The sequence below is a fragment of the Leucoraja erinacea genome, chromosome 15 (genome assembly GCF_028641065.1).
Source record: "Leucoraja erinacea ecotype New England chromosome 15, Leri_hhj_1, whole genome shotgun sequence".
Taxonomy (NCBI): domain Eukaryota; kingdom Metazoa; phylum Chordata; class Chondrichthyes; order Rajiformes; family Rajidae; genus Leucoraja; species Leucoraja erinaceus.
Window position 1 is genome coordinate 128,543 of NC_073391.1, and position 23,069 is coordinate 151,611.

General features: G+C 47.2%; 1 protein-coding gene across 6 annotated transcripts in view; it reads right to left on the reverse strand.

Annotated features, from left to right (window-relative positions):
- The window catches only part of slc16a12b (solute carrier family 16 member 12b), a 105,233-nt gene that overhangs the window by 62,029 nt on the left and 20,135 nt on the right, over window positions 1-23,069 (reverse strand). For 5 of the 6 annotated variants that reach the window (XM_055646561.1, XM_055646560.1, XM_055646556.1 and 2 more), the window contains exon 2: window positions 4,467-4,689. In XM_055646561.1, the coding sequence (XP_055502536.1) occupies window positions 4,467-4,689 (223 nt within the window). Of the gene's footprint in view, window positions 1-4,466; window positions 4,690-11,100; window positions 11,380-23,069 lie in introns of those variants that run through there. The other variant, XM_055646559.1, reaches the window with a different exon arrangement.

The following is a 23,069-nucleotide window of genomic DNA, read 5'->3' on the forward strand; positions in this document are numbered from 1 at the left end:
ACCACAAACAGAACTATTCCCAGTATTAAAACAGACATGGTTTACTTATTATTTGACAAAAGGTCAGATAGGAGGTCCGAGCTGACCAATGCCCTCCACAAACTTCAGGAGGCATGTTCAAAGGGCTGGACCAAGGAATTTGTGGAAAGTCCTCAGGGAAAGTTTGTGACTGGGGAAATGCCTTGTTACTTAAAAGGAGCGATTACCACCTCTTAAGAAACCTGTGCCTGGTATCTTTAGCTTGTCCATGCCTGGCCGCCAGAGTCTGGCCCTGCCTTTCATAATCCACCCCTATCAGTCTGAAATTACCCTGGGCCACCTTCCCCACAGTTCCCAGTTGCCTTGCTCTCCCTCAACCAGGAGGGGGCGTTCAACAGGGTGCACCACAAACATGCAACGTGCTTGACTAAATCAGCAGGTCAGGCAGCATCTCTGGAGAACACAGGTCAGAACTCTACAGATTCCTCACACATGGCTGTAGTAGTGAAGGTAGTCACAAAATGCTGGAGTAACTCAGCGAGGACAGGCAGCATCTCTGGAGAGAAGGAATCGGTTACGTTTCAGGTCGAGACCCTTCCTCAGACTGATGTGGGGGGGGGGTGGAGGGAGGTATGTAGTTAAGGAAGTGTAAGGTGTGAAAACAGGGCAAAGCGAAAAGAGATTAAGGAAAATGTAGAATAGATGATTGTTAGCTGGGAGAAGGTAACAAAGCAAACAGAGATAAAATGTAGTCGGAGACAGTACGACTGCTGGGAGAACTGGGAATGGGGAGGGATGGAGGGAGAGGGAAAGCAAGGGTTACTTGAAGTTAGAGAAGTTAATGTTCATACCGCTGGGGTATAAGATGCCCACGCGTAAAATTAGGTGCTGTGCTCCAATTAGCGCTGGGCCTCACTCTGACAATAGAGGCCCAGGGCAGAAAGGTCAGTGTGGGAGGCTGTAGTAGTGAACCTGGGTCAGAACACAGCTAAAGAGCAGGGGCACAGTGAGAGAGGATGTCACAGAATTCCCATCGGAGAGAGGAGAATTTCTTCAAAGTAGACATACCTAGCGGAGATTTCACAGTGAACCAGTGAAATGTAGATACAGGGAACTGCAGATGCTGGTTAAAAACAAAGATGCAAAGTCCTGTAGGAACTCAGTGGGTCAGGCAGCATCTCTGGAGAATAGGGATGGGTGACGTTTCTGATCGTGCCCCTTCTTCAGACTCAGTTCCTTCTTCAATTACCCAGCATTTTGTGCATTTTTTATAAACTAACATCTGCAGCTCTTTGTGTCGAGTCTGCAGAAGATTCCTGACCTAAAATGTCACCTATCCATGTTGTCCCAATATGGTACCTGACCCGCTGAGTTCCTCCAGCACTTTATGTATTTTTTGTAAACCAGCATCTGCAACTCCTTGTGTCTAGATTGTGTTTTTAGGAATCTGCACCCATTCAGAATCGAGTTTATTTTGTATATGTTGCCACAGAGTGTCTGATCAAACCTAATGTGTCGTTGAAGATGCCCAAATGTAGAAACAAAGAAGTGCAGATGCTGGTTAATGTACAAAAGGTCACAAAGTGCTGGAGTAACTCCACAGGTCAGGCGGCATCTCTGGAGAACATGGATAAGTGATGTTTCAGATCAGAACTATTCAGATTCCTCACACGAGGCTGTACTAATGAACCTGGGTCAGAACACGGCTGAAGAGCAGGAATATGAATGTGAATACTGTATTGTCACATGTGACTGGGCACAGTGAAATTCCTTGTTGTGTACCCAATGTGTACAAATAGCAGCCACCTACAGTGCTGACAACGTTACAAAGCACGCCAGCTCCCCCTGTTACAGCATGATTCAGGGAGAGCAGTGAGAGAGGGTCTCACACAACTCCTGTTATACCGAATATATATTCAGATGTCTGAAGAAGGGTCTCAACCTGAAACGTCACCTATCCATGTTCTCCAGAGATGCTACCTGACCCACTGAGTTACTCCGGCATTTTGTACCTGTCCATGTTCTCCACAGATGCTGCCTGACCCACTGAGTTACTCCAGCTGTGAAACGTCACCTATTCATGTACTCCACAGATGCTGCCTGACCCGCTGAGTTACTCCAGCACTCTGTGAAACGTCACCTATCCATGTTCTCCACAGATGCTGCCTGACCCACTGAGTTACTCCAGCACTCTGTGAAACGTCACCTATCCATGTACTCCACAGATGCTGCCTGACCCACTGAGTTACTCCAGCACTCTGTGAAACGTCACCTATCCATGTTCTCCACAGATGCTGCATGACCCACTGAGTTACTCCAGCTGTGAAACGTCACCTATCCATGTTCTCCACAGATGCTGCCTGACCCGCTGAGTTACTCCAGCACTCTGTGAAACGTCACCTATCCATGTACTCCACAGATGCTGCCTGACCCGCTGAGTTACTCCAGCACTCTGTGAAACGTCACCTATCCATGTTCTCCACAGATGCTGCCTGACCCACTGAGTTACTCCAGCACTCTGTGAAACGTCACCTATCCATGTTCTCCACAGATGCTGCCTGACCCACTGAGTTACTCCAGCACTCTGTGAAACGTCACCTATCCATGTTCTCCACAGATGCTACCTGACCCACTGAGTTACTCCAGCTGTGAAACGTCACCTATCCATGTTCTCCAGAGATGCTGCCTGACCCGCTGAGTTACTCCAGCACTCTGTGAAACGTCACCTATCCATGTTCTCCACAGATGCTGCCTGACCCACTGAGTTACTCCAGCTGTGAAACGGCACCTATCCATGTACTCCACAGATGCTGCCTGACCCACTGAGTTACTCCAGCACTCTGTAGGGTCCTCGTGAAAATGTCTCTTTGTTGGCAGAGTACATTAGGCAACTGGCCAGTTATACTCCAGCTGCATGAATAATTCCTGTCTTCTCGAAGGAGAGGTTTGATGGGTTTGGCTTTGGGCAGGCTAGACATATAAGACATCCTCATGGATTATGCAGAGGCAGTGTTCCTCATCACATATCTCATTGTTCTGCAGACGATGTGTGAGTGCCAGCGGGTCTTTACTGCTGTGCCATCTGCACAGATCTATCGGAGGAGCATGTCTGGAGTGTTGGTGTGTAGACGACTCCTTGCCAGAGGAGATAAGACTCTTGGAGATCGAAGCACCTCCTCTAACAAGAGGCCAACCTGAGGCCAGTTGAGGGCATCTGACCTGCAACCCAGCAGGATCTGCAGGTGAGAGACATCACTTGACAGGGCTGCTTCAAAAGCATTACCGCAGGACCACAGCACTGGTCTTAGGTCAACCCTTGACCCCGTGCTGTGATTCAGGCTGGTCACTTTGCCTCTGGGACGAGGGGGGGCACTAAGTCTTGGTTCTGAATATCCCAATTGAGGGGGATGGGCAGACATTAATGGATGTTTGTATCCAAGTGACCTCATACCCCACAGAGATACCTATAGAGAATCCTTCGAAACAGTATGTACCAGCAATATATTTCACTGCTCGTGGCACTATCTCCTTAATGATGGGTAGCCAAGTGGCAAGCGTCAACTACACTGACTCGAGGAATCTGTTGCTGGTATTTTATGAAGCCTGATGTCAGTACGAGTCAGAGTGCTCTCTCGCTGGCAGAGCAAGTTGCTCGGATTGTCTGGACAATTGTGTGTGGGGCCCGACCGTGCGATGCGTGGAGGAGCAAGCCACACGGCACAGAGGTTCATGGCTGAAGCCCCCAACATCCTGACGCAATGTGCTTTGCATGGGTGTACAGCGATTCCAAAATGAGCTTCATCAACATAACTTAAATTGCAGCTCTGAAACTGTAATGATGAAGTGTCCCTGAAGAGGGCGCAGAGGAGACCTATCAGCACCAATGGGCGCAGCAAGGCTAGAACAAATCCTGGACATCAAGGATTAACTTAAAATCTTATAAATGATTTCTAAAACAATAAAAGCATGCACTCAAAATGTGTGGCCTACGTGGGTGAAGTCCAAAAAAATTTAGATTAAAAAATAGAAAATTGTATGTTAGAATCGGAACAAAGTCACTTCTACAGTTCTGACACATTGTAGGGCAGCAGGATTAGACAGAAAAATGAATAGAAGAAAATGCAAATAATTATCTGAGCAAACAGTCCCTTGGAATGGTAGATGTAAAAGCTCCTGTCACCGTGAACTAATGAATAACAACTGTATGAGACTGCATGCTTAATATAGGAGACAACAGCAATGCTGATCAACTCTTGTGATTAGTTACATGGAAGCAACGACAATGTTGGCCTCAGATCATGAACCTGTTCCCCCATTATAAGGAAACAACATTCACACGAGATAATGCCGAGGCTACAACAAGGCAAGATTCAAACAAATATCATGCAGCCAACAGAAGCATTGTCACTGATCACATCAAGCAGTGGGTTCTAAGTTGAATACAAAGCTTGCCCTTAAATGAACTAGAATATATTTTCCCGACAAACCTGGACACTGCCCTTGTGCAGACAGTCACTAGGAAGCAGCTGATCACAATCATCCAGCCCCATCCTCCATCTGGGGCTTCCTTCAATGGAACCTCAGAGCGACGAGCCATTGTAACAACTCGCACAGATTGCAATGCGTCCGTCTCTCTTGTGTCCAAAGTCAGTTCACAAGTTCTGACCGACTGCCTGGAATATTTGGTTGTAAATGATTTTCGATAACCATCTGGAAAAAATAGACACACAAAGGACAGCTAAGGTCTAAGGTCATATCCAAATCATTAACATGACGTAAATCATTTGCAAATGTAACACGTTGAGGCAATAATTCAACTTTACATGTTTGAATCAGAATGGAAAAGCAATAAACTATGAAAACATAAAAATCTTTTTCAAGTACATTTTCTTGAGAAGATAAGGGGGAAACCAGAGATAGAGATTCAGCGGAAAACCAGAGATAGAGATTCATGTGTCCCGCTGAGTTACTCCAGTATTGTGTATCTACCATTGATTTAAACCAGCATCTGCAGTTCTTCCCTACAAAGGAAGTCCACGAGTTCTGCATGGGTGCAGGAGGCGGCGCCGATGCAGTCATCGATGCAGCAGAGAAGAGTTGTGGGATGGGGCAGTGTATGCCTAGAATGCGGCCATTGACTGCGGCATAACTGGGGCGCGTGGAAGTGCCCATGGCTACACAGTTAACTTGGAGAAAGTGAGAACAGTCAAAAGACAAGTAGTTGAGGGGGAGGACAAGTTCTGCTAGGCGGAAGAGAGTGTTATTACATTGTTTCATACATGTGATACCACTTTCATGCAACTATGTACATACCTAAACTCCTGGATCTCTCTGCTCTACAACACTTCCCAAAGCCCCGCCATTCACTGTGAAGGTCCTGTCCTGGTTTGACATCATAAAATGCAACACCTCGCACTTATCTGTGTAAAACTCCATTAACCATTCACAGGCACAATGTGCTGGACTAACTCAGCAGGACAGGCAGCATTTCTGGAGAAAAGGAATGGGTGGCATTGCGGGTCGAGACCCTCCTTCAGACTCCATTAACCATTCGTCAGCCCACCTACCCAACTGATCCAAGATCCTGCGCTAATTTTGGAACAATCGTTGCTATCTACGATGCCAGCCACGTGTCATCTGCAAACTTGTACAATCTCATCCAAATCATTAATTTAAACTACAAACAGCAAAGGGTCCAGCACTGGTCGCCAGAGGCATACGACTAGTCACAGGCCTCAAGTCCATGATCCTCTGCATCCTTCCACAAAGCCAATGTTCTATCCAGTCAGCTTTATCCCTCTGGGTTCCATGCGATGTGTTAAAACCATAACCTTCAAAAGAAACTTCAGTTCCAAAGTGAGCATGTTAATGTTCTTATTCCTTGCAGCAAGAAAGATGTGTACAATTAGGAGGTAGGATCAAGGGATAGTTACATTGACATCTGAAACTTTCACAATGATCTGTTCAGGAATAACCATGTCTGGCCAGTTCATTGATATAAACAAATGTGAAGAATGGAGGTTAGCGGTTCTAGATTCAGTGCACAACTGAACTTCTGACAATGAGGTTCAAGAATGCAGGTACACAAAAATGCTGGAGAAACTCGGCCTGAAACATTGCCTATTTCCTTCACTCCATAGATGCTGCTGCACCCGCTGAGTTTCTCCAGCATTTTTGTGTACCTTCGATTTTCCAGAATCTGCAGTTCCTTCGTAAACACTCAAGAATGCAGGATTCCCTTTGAGAGCTGTTAGGCCAAACACAATTATTAAAAATCTCCTGAGAGCAGCAGCCAGCAATAAGAGATCAACGTACCAAAAACAGTTGTAGTTAAGTACTATTTCTGTGTGAAATGAGTTGTGTGCCAAATGAATAATATTTTTTTACTCTTAGCAATATATACTGAAATATGACACATGCGGCACTCAGACCTCTCTTACCATGGAGAAGGTATGCGTTTGGTTTGTGCATTGAATTTGCAATGCAGATATTCTATTCAAAGTGCTACTTAGTCTACTCCAGTCAGTTAGCAAAGGAACAAAATATATCCAAGGTTACTGTAAGCTTTCTAGCCAACATGTCGTGAATACTGAATGCTGAGGCCATTGCTGACCAGGCCAATCTCCAAGCAAGGTGAACAATGAAATCTTTGTCACCATTGCACGGATTGAAACTCAGCTCTGAATGCCAGAAAAATAGGAAGGCATCCAGACCAAGTTAATCAGGCCGATGGCAACACAAATAGTTGTTCTTTTCTATCTGTTCTACCAAGCCAGGTCAACCAAAAAGTCATAAAGAGAGAACTTTATAACATTCATAAAACATAGGTACAGAATTAGGCCATTCAGCCCAATCTCCGCCATTCTATCATGGCGGATCTATTTTTTCCTCTCAACCCTATTCTCCTGCCATCTCCCCATAACCTTGGATGTCCTTCCAAATCAAGAATCTATCAATCCCCACCTTATAAATACCCAATGCCAGCCTCCACAGTCGTCAACGGCAACATATTCCATAGATTCACCATCCTCTCGCTGAAGAAATGTCTCCTCATCTCCATTCTGCCAGTACGTCCTTTATTCCGTGGCTCTGCCTACTGGAAATATCCTTTCCATGTTCACTCTATCTAGACCTTTCATTCTCTGGTAGGTTTCAATGAGATCCCCCTCATCCTTTTAAACTCCAGCGAGAACGAGCACAAAACATTAAAATGCACCTCGTATATATTAACTTAATCACCCCCTAGATCAGTCTTGTAAACCTCCTCTGGACTCTCTCTAAAGCCAGCACATCCTTCCGCAGATATGGGGCCCCAAATTGCTCGCAATATTATAAATGTGGCCTTGCCAATGCCTGATAAATCCTCAGCATTACATCCTTGCTTTTAGATTCAAAATAAATGCTGGCATCGCATTTGCCTTCCTTACCGCTGACTCAACCTGCAAAATAACTTTTTGGGAATCCTGCACCAGCACTCTCAAGTCCCTCACCTCCAATTTCTCAATCCTCTCCCCATTTGAAAAGTAGTTTACACCTTTATTTCTCCTATCAAAGTGCATGACTGTACACTATGCTTCACTCTATTCCATTTGCCACTTCATTGCCCACTCTCCCAACCTGTCCAAGCCCGAGAACTATCAACCAACAAACAACATTGCTAATCTTGTTCAAGATATTGCCATTTATCTTTTACATCCACCTATAGAGCAAAGCAGCTGAACCTTTCATCTGACCATCCCATTAAACTGCACCTTTATTTACTGGTCAGATACGTCAACTTGGATACAAGTCACTATCAACTGAACCAGCACTAACAGCGTGCAAGAGGATAAGCTATTTTTAAAAGCCAAATGTATGCGGGTGAATGGACTTCAAATAAATACAAGCAAATCTATGGCGTTTCAGGGGTTCAACAGAGAACCATTGTAAGTTGTAGCAAGTGCAGCAGCATTTTCCGAACATCTTTGCAGAAATGTGTAAAAATGTCCAGTAGTCATGGGCTCATAACCAATTGTCAGCATGTTAAAGGGTTTGGTCTGCACAACCTAGTTTTATATGGGAAAAAAAAACTGCAGCTGCTGAAAATCTGAAATGAAAAATGCCAGAAGCACTCAGTCTGCTGAGCCTGACATTTTCTGCCTTGGTTAGATTTCTAGTTTGACCGGTTACTCCTGCCAATACTCTTACAGTGAAGATAAACACAAAATGCTGGAGTAACTCAGCAGGACAGACAGCATGTCTGGATCCCACTCTAGTAGTGGGATCCCGTTGGAGGTGGCGAAAATGTTGCATAATCCTCCGGCATTATCCTCCGACGTTTTCGCCACCTCCAACAGGATCCCACCACTAGCCACATTTTTCCATCTCCACCTCTTTCTGCTTTCTGCAGAGTATTGAGTATAGAAGTTGGGAAGTCATGATGCAGTTGTATATGATGCTGGTGAGATCGCATTTAGAACATTGTGTTCAATTCTGGGCACCATGTTATAGGAAAGATGTAGTCAAGCTGGAAAGGGTACAGAGAAGATTTACACGGATGTTGCCAGGACTAGAGGTTCAGAGCTATAGGGAGAGGTTGAGTAACTTATCTGCATTATTTATCTGCATTAAACGTCATCTGCCACGCATCTGCCCACTCCCCCAACCTGTCCAAGTCACCCTGCATTCTCATAGCATCCTCCTCACAGTTCACAATGCCACCCAGCTTTGTGTCATCTACAAATTTGCTAATGTTACTATGAATCCCTTCATCTAAATCATTGATGTATATTGTAAATAGCTGCAGTCTGAGCATCGAGCCTTGCGGTACCCCACTAGTCACTGCCTGCTATTCTGAAAGGGACCCATTAATCCCTACTCTTTGTTTCCAGTTTGCCAACCACTTCTCTATCCATGTCAGCACTCTACCCCCAATACCATGTGCCCTAATTTTACCCACTAATCTCCTATGTGGGACCTTATCAAATGTTCTTATCTATATCATCTGTCATGCTCCACTTCCCTTTGAGAATGCTCTGCGGCTCTTCTGCCACATCATACGTTCACAAGTTCTCATTATTGAAATAGAATTAGGCCATTTGGCCCATCGAGTCTACTCTGCCATTTAATCTCTGCCTCCTAATCCCATTTGTCGGTCTCTGCCTTAAAAATATCCACTGTCTTGGCCTCCACAACCCTATGTGGCAATGAGTTCCACAGATTAACTACCCTCTGACTTAAGAAGTTCCTCCTCATCTTTCTAAACGAACATCCTTTAATTCTGAGGCTATTGTCTCTTGTCCCAGACTCTCCCACCAGTGGAAACATCCTTTCCACATCCCCTCTATCTATGCCTTTCATTATTCTGTTGGTTTCAATGAGGTCCCCGCTCAACTTTCTAAACTCCAGCGATTACAGGCCCAGTTTTGTCAAACGCTCATCATATGCTAACCCACTCATTCCTGGAATCATTCTCGTAAACCTCCTCTGGACCCTCTCTGGAGCCAGCACATCCTTCCTCAGATATGGGGCCCAAATTTACTCACAGTATTCCAAATGCGGCCTAACCAGTGCTTTAGGAGCAGAGAGGTTCTACTGCAGTTGTACAGGGTCTTGGTGAGACCACACCAGGAGTATTGCGTACAGTTTTGGTCTCCTAATCTGTGGAAAGACATTCTTGCCATGGACAGAGTACAGAGAAGGTTCACCAGACTGATTCCTGGGATGTCAGGACTTTCATATGAAGAAAGACTGGATAGACTCGGCTGGCACTCGCTAGAATTTAGAAGATTGAGGGGGGATCTTATAGAAACGTACAAAATTCTTAAGGGGTTGGACAGGCTAGATGCAGGAAGATTGTTCCCGATGTTGGGGAAATCCAGGACAAGGGGCCACAGTCTAAGGATAAAGGGGAAATCCTTTAGGACAGAGATGAGAAAACATTTTTCACACAGAGTGGTGACTCTCTGGAACTCTCTGCCACAGAAGGTAGTTGAGGCCAGTTCATTGGTTATATTTAAGAGGGAGTTAGATGTGGCCCTTGTGGCTAAAGGCAGGTACAGGATACTGAGTTGGGTGATCAGCCATGATCATATTGAATGGCGGTGCAGGCTCGAAGGGCCGAATGGCCTACTCCTGCACCTATTTTCTATGTTTCTATGTTTAGAGCCTCAGCATTACATCTCTGTTTTTGTATACCAGTCCACGATATAAATGCTAGCATTGAATTTGCCTTCCTTACCATCGATTCGACTTGCAAATTAACGATTTGGCAGTCCTGCACCAGCACTCCCAAGTCACTTTGCATCTCCGATATCTAAATTCTCTCTCCATTTGGAAAATAATCTACGCCTTTATTCTTATTACCAAAATGCATGACTCCACACTTTGCTATGCTGAATTTCATCTGCCACTTCTCTGCCCACTCTCCTAATCTGTCCAAGTCCTTCTGCAGAGTCCTTGCTTCCTCTATACTGCCTGACCTCTACCTATCTCAGCATCGTCTGCAAACTTGGCCACAAAGCCTTCAATCCCCCTATCCAAATCATTAATATACAATATATTAATATACAGCCAGGACCAGTGAGGCAATGCACCCTTTTGGAGTTTGGTTCGCTGACACAGAATCTCTTGTTTGGCCCCCCATCTCACGAGTCTACAATCACTACAGCCCTATCCGACCTCACCCAATCCCACTGTGCCTCAGAGCCAAGCACAGTGCCACAGAACTCACTGCTGCTCTCTGCACAGTCATTCCACCACACCCTGCAATAGTTTGCAACAGAGCGCAGTTGTTTGGGACGGTCATGTCTGCTCCCGTTCCTAGTGATCACCCGTCTACATTCTGCCTGTAGCATTGGCGGGACCATCTCACCTTAACTCTCTCACACTCTGCGTTACGTAGCTACACCTCCAATTCCCTCACACAATCAGTCAGCAGCTTTAACTGGACACATTTCCCCAATGGATGTCTCCCTGACTTACCAAGTCCTGCAGGAGAAGCAGACCTGTGTCTTAATTCTATTGCACTATAAGACCATTTCTGTCAGACCAAGGAAGTCACACAAAAATAAACCTTACCTTACTGTCACCCTGCCTTAGCCACCTGGCCCAAGTGTCCTGAGCCAAAGATTCAGCACTTACCTGAACAAAGCACTTACACCTCAACACAGAGCCTCTCCCAACGCATACTCTGCAAACACCTGCACTCCTTCTACACACCACTAGGAGCAGTCACCAGGTATGCGTGCAAAGAATCTCACTGTGCCGAGTCACATGTGACAAGAAAGTGTTCCATAAAGTTTTCCATTCCACTCCATGCTTACTGCTGCTTCTTCAAACTCTGGCACGGCTCCTCCTCTCAGCTGCTCAAGTGAAATGGAACTGGCCCCATGCTAACTCGGTGTAAAGTTCAGCCACACTGCACAGGAGAAGGTTCTTCACCAGGAAGGTCAGGAAATGTGGAGCTCTCTGCTGCAGAGGACTGTTGGAACACAGTCACAGAGTATATTCAGGGCCAAGGATGATCAATTTTGGAATATAATAAGATTGTGGGAAGATGGAGTAAGTACCGGAAGGTGGTGCTGAAGTCAAAGATGAACAAAGGGGGAGTGGGGAGGGGGGGGAGGGGGGGTTCAAGAGCTGTCAACACACTCTACAACCAAGAGGATTGATGAGGGTAGGCAGTGGAAGATGTACATATACATTTTAAGAGATCTTTCACAAGGTCCCGCGTGGTAGGATAGATGGAAGGTCAGATCTCCTGGATCCAAGGTGAGCTAGCCAACTGGATTCAAAATTGGCTTGGTGGACGGAGTCAAAGGACAGTTGTGAAAGGTAGTTTTCTAATAGAACGCCTGTGACCAGTGGAGTGCCACAGCGGTCAGTTCTGAGACCACTACTGTTTGGTAAAGTCATAGTGTCAGAGTGGGGTCAAGGAAAGAGCGTTCACGTCGCGGCCCTGGTTCCACGAGGCACAAGAAGCTCAACAATCACAAGAAGAGCAAGACGCCATTGTATGCAGATGCCGAGAAGTGTGTTCAGCTCTGGCTGAACAATTTTTTATCTTGTGGTGTGGACTCGATAAGAAAATTCTTCATCACAAGAGTCAGAGTCAGAGTCATACACCAAGGAAACAAGCTCTTCGGCCCAACATGCCCATGCGACCAAGATGTCCAATCTACTTTTGTTCCACCTGCTGCATTTGCCCATAGCCCTCTAAACCTTTCCTATCCTTGTACCTGTCCTAATGTCTGTTAAATGTTGTTGTAGTCTTAGCCTGCCCAACATCCCCCTATAGCTCAGGCTCCCAAGTCCTGGCAAGATCCTTGTAAATCTTCTTGGCACTTTTTCATGTTTAACAACATGTGTCATACAGCAGGTTAAAACTGAACAATAGTCCAAATGTGGCCTCACCAATGTCTTGTACTACTGGAACATCATATCCCAACCTCTATACTCAATACCCTAACTGATGAAGGCCAAGGTGCAGAAAGCTTCCTTGACCACCCTATCTACCTGTGACACCACTTTCAATGAACTATGTAACTATGGTGCTCTAGAACATTAACAATTGATAGTAAATTTAAGATGGCACCAATATTGGTGGTATCATGGACAGTGAGGAAGGATATCTAAATTTTCATTAGGCGAGAAATATTATTATTGAATAATGATAAATCCCCGGGGCCTGATGGACTGCATCCCAGGGTCCTCAGGGAGGTAGCTCTTGAAATAGTGGATGCATTGGTGATCATTTGCAATGTTCAATAGATTCAGGATCAGTTCCTGTGGATTGGAGGATAGCTAATGTTATCCCACTTTTCAAGAAAGGAGCCAGAGAGAAAACGGGGAATTACAGACCAGTTAGCCTGAATTTGGTGATGGGAAAGATGCTGGAGTCAATTATTAAAGAGGTAATAATGGGGCATTTGGATAGCGGTAAAAGGGTTACTCAGCATGGATTTATGAAAGTAACATCCTCTGGAATGTTTTGAGTATGTTACAAGTAAAATGAATGAAGTGGGGCCAGTGGATATAGTGTATCTAGACTTTCAGAAAGCCTTTGATAAGGTCCCGCAAGGGACATTGGTTACTAAAATTAAAGCACATGGTATTGGAGGTAGGGTGTTGACATGGATAGAAAATTGGTTGGCAGACCGGAAGCAAAGAGTAGGAGTGAACGGGTCCTTTTCAGAATGGCAGGCAATAGCGAATGGAGTGCTGCAAGGCTCAGTGTTGGGGCCACAACTGTTTACCATATATATTAATGATTTGGAAGAGGGAATTAGGAGCAACACTAGCAAGTTTGCGGATGACACAAAGCTGGGTGGCAGTGTGAACTGTGAAGAGGATGTTAGGAGGTTGCAGGGTGACCTGGACAGGTTGAGTGAGTGGGCAGATGTGTGGCAGATGCAGTATAATATAGATAAATGTGAGGTTACCCACTTTGATGGCAAAAACAAAGGGGCAGATTATTATCTCAATGGGGTTAGGTTAGGTAAGGGGTAGGTGCAGCGAGACCTGAGCGTCCTTGTACACTTATCACTGAAAGTTATCTTACAGGTACAGCAGTCAGTGAAGAAAGGTAATGGAATGTTGGCCTTCATGACAAGAGGATTTCGGTATAGGAGTAAAGATGTTCTTCTGCAGTTGTATAGGTTCTGGTGAGACCACATCTGGAGTATTGTGAACAGTTTTGGTCTCCTAATTTGAGGAAGGACATCCTTGTGATTGAGGCAGTGCAGCGTAGGTTCACGAGATTGATCCCGGGGATGGCGGGACTGTCATATGAGGAAAGATTGAAAAGACGAGGCTTGTGTTCACTGGAGTTTAGAAGGATGAGGGGGATTCTTATAGAAACATATAAAATTATAAAAGGACTGGACAAGCTAGATGCAGGAAAAATGTTCCCACTGTTGGGTGAGTCCAGAACCAGCGGCCACAGTCTTAAGGGCCTGTCCCACTTGCAAGCGATTGCATGCGTCTGGCGCGATCAAACGTGGTCGCTTGAGGCATACGAGCCGCACGGGGCCGGTCCCACTTCCAAGCGCGGAAGCATATGCAGTTGTGCGGGGCTGGTCCCGACATGGCGCGGGGATCCGAAAATCCCGCACTGCCCGAAAATTCCGCACGCCAATGGCCTGTCGGCCCGCAGACGCATTGAGGGCATACGCAGCGTCTTGACGGCATATGCCTAGCGCGTGGCTTTGCGCGATGACATAACTGCCTGGCGTGCCGTTGCGGGATGACGTCACCGCCCAACACAAAATTTAGTCGGCCCGCCTCCTGCCCAGCTGATTGGTAAGTGTGACGCGAATAATGTCACGTGCTAACTTAGCGCGTAATTACCGCGTACTTTGCGCGTACTTACTGCGAACTTACCGCTAAGTTAGCCTGAACTCCGCTTCCGTTTTGGTCGTGCCAAACGAATGCAGTCGCATGCAAGTGGGGTAGGCCCTTTACAATAAAGGAGAGGCCATTTAAGATTGAGGTGAGAAAAAACGTTTTCACCATGAGAGTTGTGAATTTGTGCAATTCCCTGCCACAGATGGCAGTGGAGGCCAAATCACTGGATGGATTTAAGAGAGTTAGATAGAGCTCGAGGGGCTAGTAGAATCGAGGGATATGGGGAGAAGGCAGGCACGGGTTGTTGATTGGGGACGATCAGCCATGATCACAATGAATGGCGGTGCTGGCTCGAAGGGCCGAATGGCCTCCTCCTGCACCTATTTTCTATGTTTCTATGGCCCTCTTCCATTAACAGAGTGAGGCCCAGCCCTAATTAGAGGAACAGCACCTCATATTTCGTTTACTGCCCAGCGGTATGAACATTGACTTCTCTAACTTTAAATGGCCCTTGCTTTCTCTCTCTCTCTCTCTATCCCCTTCCGAGTTCTCCCACCAATCTTACTGTCTCCGATTCCGAAGAAGAAAGGAAGAGGTGGCGCCATTGGGCTGAGGGAGAGCTGGGAAGGGGAGGAGAAAGTAAGGAATACCTGAAATTGGAGAAGTCAATGTTCATCCCGCTGGGGTGCAGACTGCCCAAGCGAAATATGAGGTGCTGCACCTCCAGTTTCCGGTGGTGCTCACTCTGGCCATGGAGGAGGCCGAGGACAGAAAGGTCAGATTCGGAATGGGAGGGGGAGTTGAAGTGCTGAGCCGCCTGGAGATCAGGTTGGTTATTGCGAACTGAGCGGAGGTGTTCGGCAAAACGATCGCCAAGCCAACGCTTGGTCTCACCGATGTAGATCAACTGACACCTAGAGCAGCGGATGCAATAGATGAGGATGGAGGAGGTGCAGGTGAACCTCTGTCGCACCTGGAAAGACTGCTTGGGTCCTTGAATGGAGTCAAGGGGGGAGGTAAAGCGATTAGTGTAGCATTTCTTGCGGTTGCAAGGGAAAGTGCCAGGAGAGGGGGTGGTTCGGGTGGGAAGGGACGAATTAACCAGGGAGTTACGGAGGGAGCAGTCTCTGCGGAAAGCAGACAAGGGGGGAGATGGGAAGATGTGGCGAGTGGTGGGGTCACGTTGGAGGTGGCGAAACTGACGGAGGATTATTTGTTGTACGTGACAGCTGGTAGGGTGGAAGGTGAGGACAAGGGGGACTCTGCCCTTGTTACGAGTGGGGGGATGGGGAGTGAGAGCAGTGTTACGTGGTATAGAAGAGGCCCTTGTGAGAGCCTTATCTATGGTAGGGGAGGGGAATTTCTGGTTGAAAGTTACGAGTCATCCTTAAATACAGGAGAGATGGCAAATGTTGTGCCTCTATTCAAGAAGGCCTATAGGGAAAATGCTGGGAAATATAGGCCAGTGAGCTTAACATCTGAAGTTGGTAAATTACTGAAGATTATTCTGAAGGATAGTTTATACAGGCATCTGGATGGCAAGGGCTGATTAGGGATAGTCAGTATCAAGAGTATCAAGAGTATATTTAATTGTCATTTGGACCCCTGGAGGTCCAAATGAAATGCCGTTTCTGCAGCCATACATTACACACAAATAGACCCCAGACACAACATAATTACATTTTACATAAACATCCATCACATAGCTGTGATGGAAGGCCAAATAAACTTATCTCTCCACTGCACTCTCTCCCCCCCAATGTCAGAGTCAAAGTCAAAGCCCCCGGCTGGCGATGGCGATTGTCCCGCGGCCATTAAAGCCACGCCGGGTGGTCCGAGGTCGCACACCGGGTCTTGTAATTGTAATTGTAATTGTAATTGTAAATCTTTATTGTCATTTCCTGAGTATTCGCATACTCAGAGGAAACAAAAAAACGTTTCTCAACCAGTGTCCATTCAGTTTTCGTTACAAAATAAATAGCAATTAAAATTAAAAATACATGTCATGAACAATTTAACCCTCTAATAACATTCAATAACATTCAACAGCCGTTCCGACCGGCAGCGGCACAAGGGGAGGTGAAAGTTGTAGGAGTTGAAAGGAGCTTGATGTTGTAGCCCCCGGTGTGCGCTCGCAAAGTCCCGCATTCCAAGCCGCGCGGGGCAGTGGTGCTAAGCCCCGCTCCAGGAGCTCTTCGACCCCGCAACTCGGGCGGGAGAAGTCGCCGTTGCAGGAGCCCCGAAAAGCGGTCTCCCCCCAGGGAGCCACGGCTCCCTGTGCCGCCGTCCACAGACCCGCAGCAGCCTCCGACTCAGCAGCAGCAGTGGCAGCGGCAACGCTCCTCCACCGCTCCACCCGCTCCGGTCTCGGCCAGCTCCGCGACGGTGAGGTGAGTCGGCACCAGAGTCCCCGGCTTCTTCCTGTTGGAGGCCGCTCCTCGTTGCGGCCCCAACGACAGCTGAGACCCGACGAGAAAAGGTCGGGTCTCCAGTGCAGGGAGAGATTCAAAAGTTCCCCCCCCCCCCCCCCCACCCCACTCCCACCCCCCCACACACACACCCCAACATAAAATAACAAAAACTACATAAAAACACAGACAAAAAATAATAAAATCGCGGACAGGCTGCAGAGGCCGCTGCTGACCAGAGTCGCGCCGCCTACCGGTGTGGTTTTATATGTGTGAGGTCGTGCCTCACAAATCTGATTTTTTTGAAGACGTGACCAAAAATGTTAATGAGGGCAGAGCTGTGGATCCCGCAATTTCCTCTCCAGTTTCCCGCGATGTCCTCAGATATATCTGATCAGGCCCTGTAGATTTGTCTACCTTCATACACAACAGTACCTTTAGTACTTCTTCGACGATAACCCTGACAGCTCTCAAGACACTTCCATTCTCTGCCCCAAGTTTCTCCATCCTACTACAGGACATACATTAAACCACTCGGTAAATACAGAGGAGAAATACTCATTGTTGACATTGCCCATTTCCTGTGGCTCCACACAGAGGTGACCGCTTTGATTCCTGAGAGCTTTCTCTCTAGTTATCCTTTACCCCCTTATGTATTTATCAAATCTTTTGGGATTGTTTTTAATGCTAATCGCCAGAACTATTTCCTTGCCCCTTTTTGCCCTTCTGATTTCCTTTTTCAGTTTACTCCATAGTTCCCGAAACTCCTCCAGGGATGCACTTGATCCCAGCTGCTTCACCCTTCACTCTAACGGGGACATACACATCCTGAGCTTTCTTCAGCAACCATTTAAAAACATCCCACTTGGCCCATGTTCCTTTCCCCGCTAATAGCCTGCTCCAGTCAACTTGAGCGAGACCTTCTCTCATACCCTCAAAGTTGGCCTTACCCCAGTTGAGCATTTTAACACGTGGACCCTCTCCGTCCTTGTCCATAACTATCTTAAATCTAATCGAACTGTGGTCACTGGTCCCCAAAGGCTCCTCCACACACACTTCATTAACTTGCCCTTCCCAATTTCCCAATACTAGATCCCGTGTTGCCCTTGCATGCGTGGGGGCCTTCACATACTGTTTAAGAAAACCTCCTGAACACTTTTGAGGAATTGCACCTCCTTAACCAACAAAGCAACCCCTCCTCCTCTTTTTCCCTCACCCCTATCTCTCCTGAAGCTCCAGTACCCCGGAACATTCAGCTGCCAGTCCTGCTCTTCCCTTATCTGGAACATACCTGGAACAGTGGATACAGTAGATAAGGTTATTGAAGGTGCTAGAGAACCTCTACCTCTCCTGAAAAGAATGTTGAGGATGGAGTCGAGGGGGGAGGTAGAGGGACAGACAGACAATTCCTCCGTCTACGCCGCATCTGAGCCCAAGATGAGGTGTTCCATACTAGGTCATCTGAGATGTCCCCATTCTTTAGGGAACTTCCATTATAGATGAGGCCATCACTAGGGTCTCCCGCAGCTCCGCTCTTGCTCCCCCTCCCCCATTCATAACAGGGACAGAGTCCCCCTAGTCCTCACCTTCCATCCCATCAGCATCACATACAGCACATAATCCTCCGACATTCTCGCTCCCTCCAACAGGATCCCACGAGCCACATCTTCCCATCTCCACTCCTTTCCGCAGAGACTGTTCCCACCACAACTCCTTGGTTACCTCGTCCCTTCCGACACAAAACACCTCCTCCCCAGGTACCTTCCCCTGCTTTGGTTCGCTCGTGTGACAGGCGATGTTCTGCCATCGCATTGCCGCAGCCAGTGTCACATCTGTGCCTCTGCGGAGATCGCCTGCAGTGCATGCCTCTGCCGCATATCAGAAGGTGGGCCCTTGTCTGTACCTCTCCACAGTTGCACTTGTCAGAGTCCGAGAGGCCCCACTTCTTCAGGTTGAGTCCGCAACGTCCCACTCTAGTGTGGAGGTGGTTTAGGGCTTTCCAGGTAGTATAAGGCAGGTGGTGTCCTGGTGCCATCTGTTGTTTGGTTTTGGTGTCTGGTGCAGTTGGCTCTAGTTCCATGAAGCTGTTACAACTCTTCAGGCGTTTCTTGGCATGTTGGTGATTGGGCAAGCGGTGATGGGGTTCTGTGTCCACATTGAAGCGTTCTACTGCAGCTGCACGATCACATCTTCAAGAAGCTTCGTCAATGCCAGCCAGCTCATACAGATGTTCAATCTTTATCGGCTTCAAGCATTCTGTGGTTTTCCTGCAAGCAGTGTTCAATGCAGAGTCCATCTTGCGTGCATGTTTAGAGCGGCTCCCCTCGGCTCCGTTCAAGGACCCCGATAATCTTATCAGGTGAGGCCAAGGTTCACTTGCACCTCCTCCAACCTCATCTACTGTATCTGTTGTTCCAGGTGCTGTATATCGGTGAGATCAAGCGCAGGCTTGCCGATCGTTTCGCTGAACACCTCCACTCAATCCGGCTAAACCTACCTGATCGATCAGTTGCTCAGCATTTTAACTCACCCTCTCATTCACACACTGACCTCTCTCTCTCTCTCTCTCTCTCTCTCTCTCTCTCTCTCTCTCTCTCCGACCAGTCTTACTATCTCTGACTGCATATTATCTCTGTTTGCTTTGTTGTCACTAGCAATGATCTATTCGACTGTTTCCATGATCTCTATTCCCTTTGTCCTGCTTTCACACCTTACACTTCCTTATCTATGTACCTCCTTCTCCCCCGACATGTCTTAATAAGGGACTCGACTTGAAACGTCACCCATTCCATTGCTTCAGAGAAGCTGCCTATCCTGCTGAGTTACTCCAGCATTTTGTGTCCAATGTCAAAATTATTTTAGTTTAGGGAAACAGTGTGGAAACAGGCCCCTCGGCCCACTGAGTCCGCACCGACCAGCGATCCCCACACACTAACATTATCGTACACACACTAGGAACAATTTAGAATTATACCAAGCTAATTAACCTAAAAACCTGTACATCTTTGAAGTGTGGGATGAAACTAAAGATCTTGAAGAAAACCCACGCAGGTCATGGGGTGAACATACAAACTCCATACAGACAACACCCGTGGTCAGCATCAACCCAGGTCGCTGGCCCTGTAAGGCAGTAGCTCTACCACTACGCCACTGTGCCACCCTATTTCCGCCCACATTTCTTGAGGGTTATTGGAGCTGCACTTATCCAGGCAAGTAGAATGAATTCATATACCCAATTTAGGCCTGGTGTAAAGGGCCTGTCCCACCAGCATGCGATTGCATGCGTCTAGCGCAAACAAACGTGGTGGCTTGAGGTGTACGGCCTCGCGGGGCCGGTCCCACTTCCAACCGCGGAGCCGTCTGGAGTTGTGCGGGACTGGTCCCGACATCATACTCACCAATCAGCTGGGCAGGAGGCGGGCCGACTGAATTTGGACGTCGCATGGCGTCGGGCGGTTACGTCATCGCGCAATGGCACGCCGGGCGGTGATATCATCGCGCAACGCCACGCGCTAGGCGTAAGCTGTCAAGACGCTGCGTACGGCGTCAAGACACTGCGTACGCCGTTAGGCGTCGAGGTGCTGCGTACGGCCTCAAAGCGGCTGCGGGCCGACAGGCCATTGCCACGCGGAATTTTTGGACAGTGTCAGTTTTTCGGAGCCCCGCGTGATGTCGGGACCAGCTCCGCACAACTCCATATGGCTCCGGCGATCGAAGTGGGACCGGCCCCGCGAGGCCGTACAGCTCAAGCGACCACGTTAGGTCACGCTCGCCGCATGTAGTCGCATGCTGGTGGGACAGGCCCTTTCGGAGGCAAGTCACTTGTTGCAGAAATCCAGTCTTCTGCCTGCACTATTAAGCACAGTATTTACTCAGCTGATCCAGCTGACTTTCTGATCAATGTTGATTGCAAGGCAGTTGATAATGCTAATGGTTTTTCTCCAAGATCTCTACTTTCCTCCCACATGAGGGAGGAGTTGGCCAAAGTTAACTGGGAAGACACCCTAGCGAGTGATGACAGTGGAATAACAATGGCAGGTATTTCTGGGAATAATACAGAACGTGCAGGATTAGCTCATTCCAAAGAGGAAGAAAGATTCCAAGGGGAGTAAGGGGCGACCGTGGCTGACAAGAGAAGTCAGGGACAGTATAAAAATAAAAGATAAGAAGTACAACATAGCAAAGGTGAGTGGGAAGCCAGAGCATTGGGTAATATTTAAAGAGCAACAGAAGATAACTGAAAAGGGAATACAGGGAGAGAAGATGAGGTACGAATGTAAGCTAGCCAAGAATATAATGCAGGATAGTAAAAGCTTACAGAGGAAAAAATTAGTTGCGATTAGTTTAGTGTTCAAGAAGGAACTGCAGATGCTGGAAAATCGAAGGTAGACAAAATTGCTGGAGAAACTCAGCGGGTGCGGCAGCATCCATGGAGCGAAGGAAATAGGCAATGTTTCGGGCCAAAATACTTCTCCTGTTTCCTTCGCTCCATGAGTTTCTCCAGCAATTTTGTCTACCTTAGAGATTAGTTTAGTTTGGAATCATGTTCAGCATGGACATGTGAGCTGAAGAACTTGTTCCTCTGCTGTCCGTTCTATATTCTAAGTAACCTGTTGTTCCGCAGAGCCAGATCTTCTACCACAGACCCAGTTGCCGCTACTTTCTCTTGCAGGGTTATTTCCCCAAAAGTATACAAAAGTAGAAGATGTTTTCAAAAGGAATAGCAAAAAGGAGGGATCTTGGAGGGATATGAGTCAAACACAGGCAGGTGGGACTAATGCATGTTGGTCGGGATGGGCAAGTTGGGTTGAAGGGACTGTTTCCAGGATGCATGACTCTATAGGCTAGAGATGAAATAAAAGCGTGACAAAAGGAATGAAGTGTCGGACTTCGTGAAACCAGAGTAGGAAATGCAGGTCATAGAGTCATAGAGTCTGATACAGAGTGGAAACAGGCCATTCAACCAACGTGCCCGTACCCGCCAATATGTCCAAGCTAAACTGGTCCCACCTGCCTGTATTTGTTCCTTATCCCTTCAAACCTGTCCTATCCATGTACCTGTTTCTTAAATGTTTAGATAGTCCCAGCCTCAACTACCTCCTCTGACAACTTCTTCCATACACCCATCACACTTTGTGTGAAAAAGTTACTCCTCAGATTCCTAATAAATCTTTTCCCCTTCATCGAAAACCTATGTCCTCTGGTCCTCAATTCATCTACTCTGGGCAAGTGAATCTACCCAAACTATTCCTCCCATGATTTTATACGCCTCTAGAAGATGACCCCTCATCCTCCTGCTCTCCAAGGAATAGAGTCCCAGCCTACTCAACCTCTCCCTATAGCTCAGACCCTCTAGTCCTGGCCACATCCTCGTAAATCTTCTCCATACCCTTTCTACCTTGACAATATATTTCCTATAACATGGTGCCTTAGAAATGATTCGCTACCTGGGTCTCTGCGCATCTCTCTGCAATTGGATTCTCGACTTCCTCATTCACAGACCACAGACTGTTCGAATTGGTTGAAAGGTGTCAGCCTCGATAACAATCAGCACGGGAGCACCTCAATGCTGCATGTTCAGCCCCCTGCTGTACTAACTCTATACTCATGACTGCGTAGCTGGTCATAGTGCGAACTCTATCATCAAGTTCGCTGACGACACCACTGTTGTGGGACGTATCACTGATGGGGACGAGTCAGAGTATAGAAGTGAGATCGACCAACTGACCAAATGGTGCCAGCACAATAACCTGGCTCTCAACGCCAGCAAAACCCAGGAACTGATTATGGACTTTGGAAGAGGTAGGATGGGGACCCACAGTCCCGTTTATATCAATGGGTCGATGGTGGAAAGGGTCAAGAGCTTCAAATTCCTGGGCGTGCACATCTCTGAAGATCTCTCCTGGTCCGAGAACACTGATGCAATCATAAAGAAAGCACATCAGTGCCTCTACTTCCTGAGAAGATTACGGAAAGTCAGTTTGTCAAGGAGGACTCTCTAAATTCTATAGGTGCACAGTAGAGAGCATGCTGACTGGTTGCATCGTGGCTTGGTTCGGCAACTTGAGCGTCCAGGAACGGTAAAGACTACAAAAAGTAGTAAACACTGCCCAGTCCATCATCGGCTCTGACCTCCCTACCATTGAGGAGATCTATGGCAGTCGCTGCCTCAAAAAGGCTGGCAGCGTCATCAAGGACCCACGCCATCCTGGCCACACACCCATCTCCCCGCTAGTTTCAGGTAGAAGGTACAGGAGCCTGAAGACTGCAACGTCCAGGTTCAGAAACAGCTGCTTCCCCACAGCCATCATGCTATTGAACTCCTCAAACAAACATTTATAGCCCATTATCTATTTA